General features: G+C 36.3%; 1 protein-coding gene across 2 annotated transcripts in view; it reads right to left on the minus strand.

The window, feature by feature from the left end:
• Window positions 1–2,275: 2,275 nt before the first annotated feature.
• Window positions 2,276–12,447, minus strand: part of LOC101858989 (programmed cell death protein 6) — a 13,596-nt gene continuing 3,424 nt past the window's right edge. Inside the window, exons 2-6 of one of the 2 annotated variants that reach the window (XM_005090281.3) lie at window positions 11,046–11,107; window positions 10,648–10,692; window positions 7,206–7,364; window positions 5,655–5,764; window positions 2,276–4,719 (exon numbers count right to left, since the gene is read on the minus strand). In XM_005090281.3, coding sequence (XP_005090338.1) covers window positions 4,618–4,719; window positions 5,655–5,764; window positions 7,206–7,364; window positions 10,648–10,692; window positions 11,046–11,107 — 478 coding nt within the window. In that variant the 3' untranslated portion in view covers window positions 2,276–4,617. Of the gene's footprint in view, window positions 4,720–5,654; window positions 5,765–7,205; window positions 7,365–10,647; window positions 10,693–11,045; window positions 11,108–11,655; window positions 11,718–12,447 lie in introns of both variants that reach the window. The other variant, XM_005090280.3, reaches the window with a different exon arrangement.

A 12,447-nucleotide genomic window follows, 5' to 3' on the forward strand; every position in this document is an offset into this window, starting at 1 on the left:
GATGCTCAATTTCAACTAGCAATTTCCTGAGAGGCAGATGTCATGCGGTCAGTCCGTTTCTGGTTTGGTGGACACGTGCGAGCCAAAACAGCATTTTCCGACACTTGAGCTCACTTTTTATCCTTGTTCATTGTCACTCTTGCACACCGGTCCATGAAAACTATGAGCGTGTGTGTGTGTATGTGCGTGCATGAGTGTGTGTGTGTGTGCTCGTGATTGTACCAGGAACACACTGTTTTAAACTTGGAAGTTGTATAGTAAGGTATGTTTACCATGTACATAATAATGTACTTGAATTAACCTGAATTTTACTGTGTTAGGGGTATGTCATGGGGTTAATGTTGTTCAAATCTTTGTTTTTATTTGTTTCTGCTCACCTTTCAAAACGACATAATAATACAAAGCCTCTTTGAGGACTACCGGCCCAAACCATATAGATTTTGAATTTTTTTTCCCCCTGTAGTTTTAACACATATGAAGTCAACACTTTTTTTTGTTGCTCTGATGATAGCTGCGTTGAAACTGATTCTTTTTTCCTTCAAAAGAATTTCATAAATTTTGCTCATTGAGAAGTATTGTGATCACATTTTTTAAATGTAGCTCCACGCAGTTCACAAGATCAGTTAGAGAAGAAAGACTAAAGGTTCAGAAACTCATAGTAAAAATAAAATCCTGATCTTTGAAGTGCAGCAAAGTCTTTTCAATTGAGCTTTATATCATTACCAGTTGCCAATGTAATATCCTCACTATGATGTATTACGTATTACTAAAATCATACTTGAAATGAAAACCTACAATTTTAACAGTAACAGCGTCCTGTTTATTGCTGTCAAGTCCTTTCATTTATAATATTGTCAGCTCCTACTCCACCTATGAACAATTTTTATAGATATCTTTTTATCTTTCCTTTCATTAATTTATACAACATTGTTGGAAGTGAAAATGTCTTTGTATAGTTTTGCTGGAAACAAGGTTTTCTTGAGTTGAAATGATAAATTGCTCACAAAATAAATCTGATGTTTCTGTCAAACAGAATTTTCTGGGTGTTTTTTTTTTATATGGACATTTTTTTTTTTGTGCACAGGATATCTGCATAGACTTTAGGAAAGGAAAAGTTCGTGCTGGCAAGAAAATGAATGTGTCATGACGCGGTGAAATCGGGTGCTCGTCAACTTTTGGGCATGTGGAGTTATTGCTATCATCTAAAAGCTGATTTATTTTATTTGCTTCTAATGAAATAAATATATCCATTTATTTTTAATAGAACTCAAGATATTTACGATTGAAAGAAGCTAGGTCACCTGGTTTCAATGGTGACATTAACGAGAAAATGGCTGCCAAAGTTTGGTAACTCCAATATGTAGAGAGTCTTTGAAAACTGAAAAATGACATATTTTGTGCCTTTAATCAATGTTTTTCAGTAAAATTCACATGGAAATGTTTTTTATATATGGATTATAAAAAGAGGTTGAGCCAAAAAAATAATTTGATATAAATTTCCAAACTGGTTGAAAAATGCCCTTATCTCCAATTTTGTTATTTTGACGAGCACCTCATTTCACTACACTGCCTCACAATATATAAATCTTGCTCACAGTCACCACATACTGTGGAACTATTTCAAGCATTTTCAACCTCATGATTCTTATATTCACCTTTGACAAGAGGCAGGCAATCTTGAAATAGGATCACTTTGAAACAGGTGAAGCTGGTAAAAAACTTGGCGACAAGTTAGAGTAAAAATAAGAAGTCCTCAGTTCGATTCCAATCAGACTAATCAGAGTCAAAATTTGTCTTCCTCGTCCAGTATCCCAATCAATGAACGTGTCCCACTTTCAAAGAAATCTATGTCCTCTTCGGTGTAAGACATGACATAACAAACAATCTAAAAATGTTCTGAAGTGAATGTCCAGACATGTTGGTAAAGGAGACGTTTCAGTTTTTCAATCTGTCTCTATAAAAAAGGGAAAAGTGGTGACAAATCAAGGATATTCGGTTTAATCTAAAGTGAGTCCAGCTACTACTGGTTCTGAAATGGTGAAGGTGGATTAGCTAAACCGGTTTAGTTACTCATGAACCATGTTATCTCACATGCACACAAAGTTTTCGACTAGCCCACTGCGACACTGCAAAAAGCCTACATTATTTTGCCTTCAGATAGAAAAAAAACCCAACTCGCTGAATTTGAAGACCACAGCTTGGACCTTTTCCGATAAAACTGCCACCAAAGGAAAGGATAACATTTATATCATCTCATGAAAAAAAGCACAAGAATGAAACTTAAAGAATTGTATTTATTATACAGCTCCATATTTACCAAAAGCATATAATTATAATGTAATAATAAGCTTAAAAAAGAAATTGTATGACAAAACATGATGAGAGATGATATTTGAATTATTTCACACCAAAACCCAGACCACAAAAATGTAGATGTTTTTAATTTTCAAGCCCCCATTGATACACTTTAGATCATTTAGGAGGTAGGCTTCAACCCAGCCTGAGAGGGATTATTCTCAGTAGGAAGACCGAAGATACTTGACAAAATTTCTCCTCACTTGGGAATCAAAACGAGTCTTTTTGCATGCAACGGCAGAACTCCTCACAGATGCTGGCATTTCACACTAAATCTACTTTAACTTTAAAAAAGGACGTGAACACTGAAGTATATAAAAATACAAAACAACTTCTAAAAGATTATGACAGAACTTTGATGGTATCCAATATTTTTTGGGATCATGCAAATGGCTTATATCCAAATCGGTTATACAGGAGAATATTTCTATTTCTACTTTCTGTATCTTGTGACACTGTTTTTCTACCAAACACTTTCTTTGTAGTTAAACAACAAGCTTGACTAAAACTTTGGAGTACAAACAAACCTATTTCACATCCTCAAGGAGGAACTAGCACATTTTCAATACATTAACTCCTTCAAATGATAATATGCACACAAAAACTGTTCACTTAAAAAAAAATTATACACATTTCCTCTTCTTTACGAGATTTATTCCTCAAGTCATTCACGATGGATGGATCAGATGGCATATATATGTATATCATATATGAAAACCTAGTTGGAATAACAAATGTTAATTATTATGTATTCAAGGTCCCTTTAGTAGAGTTAACAGTTGAAGAACAAGGACGTTTCTCAGTATTTCAGTTGAATTTTAATGTGCGCAAAAAGTATAGTGTTTAAAGTGTTTTCAATACTACACATGAAAAAACTGCTGTCCATAACCATCTGAATATTAATGTGTGATCAATATATACTCATGGTGTTTCAGCTAAATAACCATTGTAAGTAAGCAGAGGAAAAGCATCAAAGAAGTGAGATTAGTATGACAAAGAGTTATGTTTAACAGCCATTTCTCATTTTGCATTTTAAACAAATTGTGAGGTGCAAACAGATGGATAAGAGTGAAAACAATGGACCATTTTCTAAAGAGAGCAGTGAAGTCGTTGAAAAAAGAGAATAAACCAAAATGTCAAGAACTGGTCGAAGCATGATTTAAACACAGCGTGCCCTATCATAATGACGATGTACCTTAAACAGACAACACTGAGCGCAAAACATTGTACTAAACAAAATAAGACATTTTGCTACTTGCTTCTACTTTAGATTGACACGAGTCTGACGAAGGACTACAAAAATACACTTCAATATACGTTCAAATCATAAAAATAAAAATGATGATACTCCAACAATGTAGGGTTACACAGTGGAAGTATCAAGGAGAAGAAAACAAACGTATTGAGCATGACATTCATCTTTTAAGGAGTCTTCAATCTCCATCTTCACTCTTTGGTACTCTGACTTGACTATTAAAATAAATATTTTTAAAAGTTCAAAACAGCTTCCAACTCAAATTTTCCTGCACTAGTCCCTGCATTAATACTCCGTAAGCAGAATTGTTAAGCGTTCAACGGCTCTTTGAAAAGGTATCATTTATCCATCAAACAGGCCTTTTTGTTTCTTTATCATATTTTTATGATCATTTACAGAATGAATGGGGCAAGTTTTTCTTCTAATATACGCACAGAACATCTTCATTATATCTAACTTTCATCTTACAGATTCCTGGACCAGTACACTAAAAAACCTGACTACAAATACTCGGCTTTTATATAAAATATTTGAGTAATGTGGAGGTTGACATATTTCTTTTAAAGAAAGGTGCAGTATGACAATATATAAAGTGGACAGGGATTTTGAGAACAGGTAGAAACAACAGTCAAAGAACACTTTTTAAATATAAGGTACATTAATAATTACCATAAACATAAAAACAGTCGAGAGTATCTAGGATTTGCTCATAACTCTCTCACTTGTATTCCATTCAAAGAAAATCCACTTTCAAGAGCACAACACTCACAGATAATATCTCAAAAAGACAGGTCATCTTGTTGTATATCACATAGTATTCGACACAATATTTCAACAAAACGAAAGAAATTTCATAAGACAATATGAGTCACTAAAATATTTAGTAACGGCCCATTATTGTTCAGCACTCAGAAGGAAAAAATGTTGGAAGATGACAAAGATTTAAGCAATCCTTCATATCTTAATTTGCTTAAGAGTTGGACAAATGTCTATAGAAATACACGAAATTAACTCCTCAGACTAAAAACAAGTGTGAGGAACTGCTCATAGGAAATCTGAATCCAGCCATCTTGATCTGTGTCGTAGGCTCTGAAGGAGCTTGTCAAGGTCTGAAAAACACACAGAAATAATAGGAATAAAGGTAAAATTAAAAAAAATTTTAATTGGTAATCTTGTGGGGGCTCTCGTGGTCTAGAGGTAAGGTTTTCACCTCTCATTCAAAAGGTCCCAGGTTCGAAACCTGACGGCACTGAAAAATTTTCTTCTCTAACATTTTCTACTTTTACCACCTTTCCTGTTCTCTAGTCCTGTTCTGTCATCTGCGTTTGTCTCCACGTTCTCCCCCACCCCATCGCTACTTTCTTAAACCCCAACGCACCCTCATCCCAACCTTTTATGGTCTCCTCTCTCCTTTACTCCTAACTCTTTCTACTGCTACTCCTGGCTCCTTTTTTACTGCTGTCTCTCAGCCACACACCTTTTTTTAGGCTGGGTAAGATCGAACACCTATCCTTCTCGCATAAGTCTAATAATCTCAGAGGCCCCATGTGCAAGTTGCACATATTAAAACATCTGACCCTTGGTGGTCAAGAGCAGGTTTTGGCTGTCACCTGGGCAAAATTCAAAAGTCATTTCTGCCATTTTTCGTTTCTGGATAGAAAAATTATCACTAAATTAAAGCTTCCAGCAAAAATTGTATAGCATTATTGGAAAGTTGCCTTGAAAGAAATGTGAAATCCTGATCCACATTTTGTTTAGCACTTGGGCTCAGCGAGTTTATGGGTGTGAAAGAAATTCTGAATAAATCCGACTAAATACTTTCTTTCCGCATTAAAAATAAAAACACGCCTATCGCTTAAAGCACACAATCTATCTTTTATCTCATACAGAGGGGAAATCCTGTTGGTAAAACAAATGGCCATGCCTAAGCAGTTTCAACAGTCGGGATTAACTCTAACGCTGCATATTTTATGTTTCGAGACAAGTTGAATAGAAAACAGAAACAATAAGAACAGGTCTTCGTCTAGAACATCTCATGTCCTACCTGCAAAACAACAGCGCACTGAACAAAGTCATCAAAGGCCACGGTCCCTCTTCCCTGCCTGTCAAACTTTCTGATGAGGATGTCGTAAAATTTTTCTGACAGACGATAACCTGGGGAGAAAGATGATAATTACGCATTACTAGGACTCCAAAAACACAACTTTTGTTAGCTCTACATTTCATTTAATTTCTGTTCTCACAGGCTCCGCACAATGAATGTCTAGATTACTGTACATCTCATTATTTTGTTCAGTTTTCTGAAAAACAACAACCAACCTTTAATTTTCTCCAGACATGAAGAGAATACCAATAGGAGAATAGAAATGAAGCAGAAAATGAGTCGTGACGCGATGGAATCAGGTGTTGGTCAATTTAGCCTGTTCATTTGCCTTCCTTTTGGTGAAAAAAATATCCATCTATCTTGGATAGAAGTCGAAATATTTGCGACTGAAGGAGGTTAGTGTCGCCTGATTTCACAAATAAAATTAATGAGAAAATGGCTGCCAAAGTTTGGTAACTTCCATAGCCTGAAAGTCCTTGGAAACTAAAAATTTACTTTTTTGTGTGCCTTTAATCAATGTTTTTCCAGTAAAATAAACACAAAAAATAATGTGTTTTCAAATGGACATAAAAGGCGTTAAGCCCCCCAAAAAAAGAAAATTAAAAAAAACTTGATCACCTGCCAAAAAAATGCCGATTTCTTTGATTTCATTATTTTGACGAGCGCCTGATTTCACCACGCTGCCTCACAAATAGCAGTGGCACGATACAGTTATGTCCATTTGCCAATCTTATATAACAACTTCTACTGACAGTATGGTCCTTAAAACAGTCTATTTATTCTGTTTGAGGCTGCCAAAATAGACAGATTCCAAAAGTACAATTCTCTCAACATTTCAAAATTCTGAAACACTCAATTTTACCCATAACATTAATCCTCTATAATTATTTTCCCATGCAGTCCAAGAAAAAGAAAAAATATCAAATGCTATAACAGGTAAATCAGTCCTCTTTAATCACCATTCAGCCATCTCACAGGTCTAGATATATCTCTGTACAGAGTGTCTGTGTGGATGTATTTAGCTAAGGAAACAACGTCTATCTTTCTTCCTTGTCACCACCATCTGAATGAAAATCTTTTTTTCACCTGCATAAACTTAATTAAAACCAGCACGACTCTTAATAACTTCTCCTTCTCTATCTGTATCTCTATAATTAGCATATTCAACGTCTCTTAGGTATGTGAGATCACTTTGCTATTGTTCATACGATTCAAACCAATTGACCTACATTCAAATTAGTACTAAAACAGTTTTATTTGTGTGTTCATCTTAGAGTGCTCATTATCTATTAATTTTCCAAGAACAGACACTGTGACAAAACATACAGGTTGTCTTATAGAGGCGTCACTTCGAACAGGGAATCCCCATGAGTGGACATTTGGGGACAAATTGTGAGCCAAGGAAATCCCTGTGCATAGTACGAAATGTTTTAAATTTGTTTTCAGCAATGAGAGGAGAGAAAAAACTTTAAAAGAACGGAAAAAGCATACCAAAGCCAGTGAGAGCAGTCCTCAGCTCATTCTTGTCAATGGACCCCGAGTTGTCACGGTCATAAGAGCGGAAGCAGTTCTGCCAGTCAGTCACATACTTCCACAAGGACATGAACTCCGGGAAGTTGATGGTACCAGAGTTATCCCTGTCAAACATGCCTGAAAGTAGAAAATTTAAGATTGTCATTATAAAAATTTAAATACATCAAAGCCAATGTTTAAAAATTCCTCCCAAATGTGGTATAATTTGATTATTTTCTCCCCTCAAAACATAAAACTAACGAAAGCAAAAGACACACAATCATGCAGTCTGTAAATTTTGTAACTTTTACACTCCTCTATTTCTTAGTTCTGATAAGGCATATGTGCCCACTTAACAACTTTACATAAAAAAAGAATGATCATACATGGCTCCCAAGAACATTTTCCCCCCAATTCAAGCAAGGGACAAGAGTAAAAAAAAAACAACCCTTAATTTCTACTTTGGCCACCAACCACGAAAAAAAAAATCTTTTTCATGTGAACACTCATATTCATATGAATAAATATGCATAAATTTAGTAAAAGAGACAAAAATCCATTCGAAATTCTACCTACAACAGTATATTACATTATTCTGAACATTCACAATTCTATTCATCCAGAACAATAAACCATGGTAAAGAAATAAGATCCGTTGCATTCAAACACCCTAGACACTTGTACTGAGTTAAATAAAGCTGACACGCTTGTGCAACTTAATACTTAATATTATGATGATCAATAAATATATAATACATGTGAGTCATCCTGGTGAAGTCAGGCGCTTGTCAAGATACGGAAATTGAAGGAACTGGCATTTTCCCTCTCAAGGGGTAATTTTTATTACATTTTTCGTTTTGGTCTCAGCACCTATTAAAATTAAAAGGCATTCTTGCATGGACTTTACTGAAATACATTGATCATAGTAGGTAGCGTAAACACGGCCTCGCGGGCACTCGCTGCCTTCCGACCGCGTGGTATCGGTGAAATCGGGGTAATTCCGATCGCTGTTTCTTTGCTCTTTCACTATAAAACACCAAATGCCGTACACCTTGTAAAAGTTCAGCTTTTCCTCGTTACAATGGTGTAAGTTGTTTATATGTCCGATTATTAGGAGTTGGAGAATCGCAGACGAAAGCAAAGCCCCTCGCGGTCGGAATGCGTGGTCGGCCGGTTCAAAAATTGAAATGCGTGCATTCAAATGCTTCGCGGAACGAGCGATGATTAAATACTGTCTTTTCATTGGTGGAGAACTGTAGCGCTTTAAACAGACTTTCCCGTGGTATATATTTAGCCTTTGTCGTTTAAATATAAAGCTTTTAAAAATGCTGTCAAAATGTTTAAAGATCACTTTTTACCCAAAATATGTAAAATACCGGCTTAAAAAAGGTATGAATGAAAAGATCAGTTTATTTTCTATTAGAATAAAGTAATCAGCTTGAAATTATTTTACACCAATCCTTCCGTGAGACTCAGAAAGCATGTGACCCCGCACGCGGGGTACACTACAGTATAAGCTGACTCGCTCGCCGCGGGGGCCGGTGCGGCGCCGGCCGGGTCAACGCTCGGTGTTTTTGTCGAAATAACGACAGATCATCGTGTTTGAAGTGATAAAATACATATTTGTTATGATCTCACAGTCTTGAAAAAAATTAGGCTCCATATATTTGTTACAGTGATTGTACTCTGTTAATGTGGAGATGTTTAGGGCACTTGGTAGGATACTCTTTTATTGTCTGTCAAACATGGGGTTGCAGCCAGTGACTGACTTTAACAAATTTGATCAAATTCTAAACAACTATCATTTTCTTTAAAATTGACTGAGAGGTTAAAGAATGGTACCAAAATGCTCAGTGGATATATGCCTTTCACATGGAACAGATAAATTTGGCATACAGCTACTTCCAAAATTTAGTTTCTGGTACCTAATCATAGGCACTAAAAATAACAGTAAATAAACAATTCTAAGGGCTGCTATAGCTTTGGGAGTCATCCAACTTTAGAGGCCATTTTTTCACTTATTTTACCTGACACCAGGCGATCCCCACCCCTTCACGTGCAAATATTTCGACTTCTATTCAACAGTGCTTCCACCAGCTGAAGCTGAAAAGTAAGGAAAATTCTGCAGGGGGTCTAGGGGCCGCAGAGGCCCCCAGCAGGGGCCAGGGACAGAGTCCCAGTGGGGGTTCAGGGGGCGAAGCCCCCGAAGAAATTTAAATTTAGTGCTTTTAGAGGGTTGAAAATGGCATTTGGGAGGCTGTTTGAAGATATTGCTACAGCCCATAACATTTATTTTTTCACCAACATTTTGTCTTGTTTGATTTCTTCACCAACATATCTTTCCATTGCTGGCAATGTTTAAAAGCAGGTTCCCCTTTCACTGCTACTATACTTCAATTAATTTGTCGTCGCACCATTGATAGCAGGCAAACCTGGGAATAATGAATAGATACGTTACTTTCAAAATGCAGTTGCACAGCGCATACCCAAATTTTTTCTCAATTTTCATGTCTGAATGTCGCCTGTCACAACCTTGAAGCACCACTTCGAATTATTCTTGATTTTACCTACGGCTGGATCGGGCTGATCGCCTCAAACTGAAAACAAACAAGTTTTTTTTGTAGGCGACCGAGTCGGGCGAATGATTAGTGCGATCGGCCCATCCCATCCACAGTGGGCACGCCCGTATCAGCATATATTTCTTTCATTGCGGCCCTTATATTGCGTTCGAGTGTGGTAGAATCTTCGCATTGATAATTTCTCTAGATCTAGACAAATTTGCGAAAAAGTTTCTTTCTGACAGTACTTTTCTGTCTATGATCCCAAGTCAATTTACTTGATCAACGCGCAGATTTTCCAGCCGCGGCAACAATCCGAAGATATACAGAAGGAATGAGTAAATGATAGAAAGGAGGAAATTGGCACAAAAAGTTCGCCAGATTATGATCCATCTGCAGGTAAAAAATGTACTGCCGACCAACCCGCAATGAATGCATGGGACTGGGACATAGCTGTATAATGGCCGATTGCAGGATATGCGCAATTTGGCAGGTTTCTATAACTTTGACTTGTTGCTGAGAGAATTACCGTAAATATCCGTAACCTCATCTTTAACAAGACGATACGAAGGCGAGTACGGAATTTCGGCAGTCCTGCGCTGTCGCAGTTTTTTGTTACGGAGGGAGTTGATAATGATGGAGGGACAAGTACGGAACTGGCAGAAAGTACGGATTTCCGTAAAAATACGGAAGAGTGGAAGCACTGAAGATAGATGGATACTTTTTTCATGAAAACAATGGTAAATAAACAACCTTTAAGATTATGTCATTAACCCTAGATGCCCCAAAATTGACAAGCGCCTGATCCCACAAAGTCGTGACATGCATGTACTGCTTTCATTTTCACAATGACTTCATCATACCAATCATCAGCCTGACAGTCTCTGGGTTGAATGGGGTCCAGGTGCCTGAAAAAAATATTTCCAGAAAATTATAACAATAACAACATATACACATTACTAACAAAATAGCAGAATCACACATGGTCAATGTACATTTATCAATACTGATAAAATACACTAGATTTAAACAGAAGAAGTAGAAAAAAAGCACAAATGATGACTCTTCTGTGTACTTAGCCATTTATTTTACAACATATAACATGACTTTGTGAAACCCTTGTACTTCAGGAATTTTAATCCAACCATAGCAACAGTCCAATAGTGAGTATACACACAAATTAACAGAGCTAAGAGAAACATTTTTCCCCTGGCAATAGGTCATTAGGAGGAATAACCACAAGCCATTTGTTTAACCTTACCATTAGACAAGGCTCTTTGCAATTCGTTGGCAGATATAGCTCCGCTCCGATCTCCATCGATCCTAAGAAGTGGCAATAACAGATATACATCTTTGAGAACTTCAGTTTACAGAGGCCTTCATTTAAACTTAGCCACATAGCCCAAGAAGATGTGTATCGCTGATTTTAAAAAAACTGTGATAGAGTTGTAAAGAAAGTTGTACAACTTTACTGGAAGCGCAAGGGTTTCACAGCACAGAAAGCACCAAATCTTGACTTCACCTTGTAGCTTCAAACAAATATGATAAAGTACAACATCTTATAATATGATTTATAATAAGCATTATAAACAAAATCTTCAATGATGATCAACATCTTCTAGGGCTTTGGCCAAGAGAATAAATTATAATGAAACTTGCAATCACTAGTTCCTGCTTTCTTATCATACAACAATGTTTATGTTAAATTTAAAAAAACACCAAAAAAAAAAACTTGTTCAAGACAATATTTGGTAACAATTTTGTCACATTATAGCCAAAAGAGGTAGACACACTATTTAATAAAGCAGGACTAATAGTCATTGCATGTTTGTGATCAACACATCACCAAAGAAGGCCCAAAACAAATTTACCATTGCCCAAGGCTTGTTGCAGTTCTGCCGCAGAGATCTGACCACTCTTGTCTTTATCCACACTAAAAATAAGGCAACATGATGCAATTGCAGATTATAAAACACACAGGAAAGGCTACAAATTGTGGTTTAATGTAAATGCTATGAGAAGAAAGAAGAAATCTGGCAGAGACCCAGTGAAGGCTACTTGTAAAGTTTGTAAAAAAAAAAAAATTAAAAAAAAAATTAAAAAACTCTTTCAGGAAACAAACTGAGGCATCAGCTTTGTACTATATCAACGCTGAAATATCCATGTTATGATTGAATTTTAAAAAATAATTAACCTTTCACTGAAAAAAAAGGTATCACCTTGGACTTCAATGCTTCCCAGATAATATAATAACACGAGCCCAAAGGTTACTGATAAGTTTGTTCGGTTTTATTTTATGAGTTTTACAGCACTTGCAAAACAATTTATAAGATATAACATATATATATAAGTTCCGAAGATTAGAGGTGTTACTTGTAAGAGAGTGAAGAGAAGGACGATAGATGATTGATTGGAATGAAAAAAAGCTAACCACATCAGAGCACCCGCAAACCACTCGCGTTACTGAACCTCTTAGACAAAAAGTCTCGGGTTTGAATCCTGCCAAACAATGGAACAATTTTCTTCTCTAAAAATGTCCTCCTATCCTCCTTTCCTGTTTTTTTAGTCCTATTCACTATTCTGTCGTTGGTAAAATTTTACTTTCACACCAGGACAAAGATGCACTGTTTTGGGGGTTAAACTGCAGTATTTTTTTTACTGCA

Source organism: Aplysia californica, unplaced genomic scaffold (assembly GCF_000002075.1).
Source record: "Aplysia californica isolate F4 #8 unplaced genomic scaffold, AplCal3.0 scaffold00015, whole genome shotgun sequence".
Lineage (NCBI taxonomy): Eukaryota > Metazoa > Mollusca > Gastropoda > Aplysiida > Aplysiidae > Aplysia > Aplysia californica.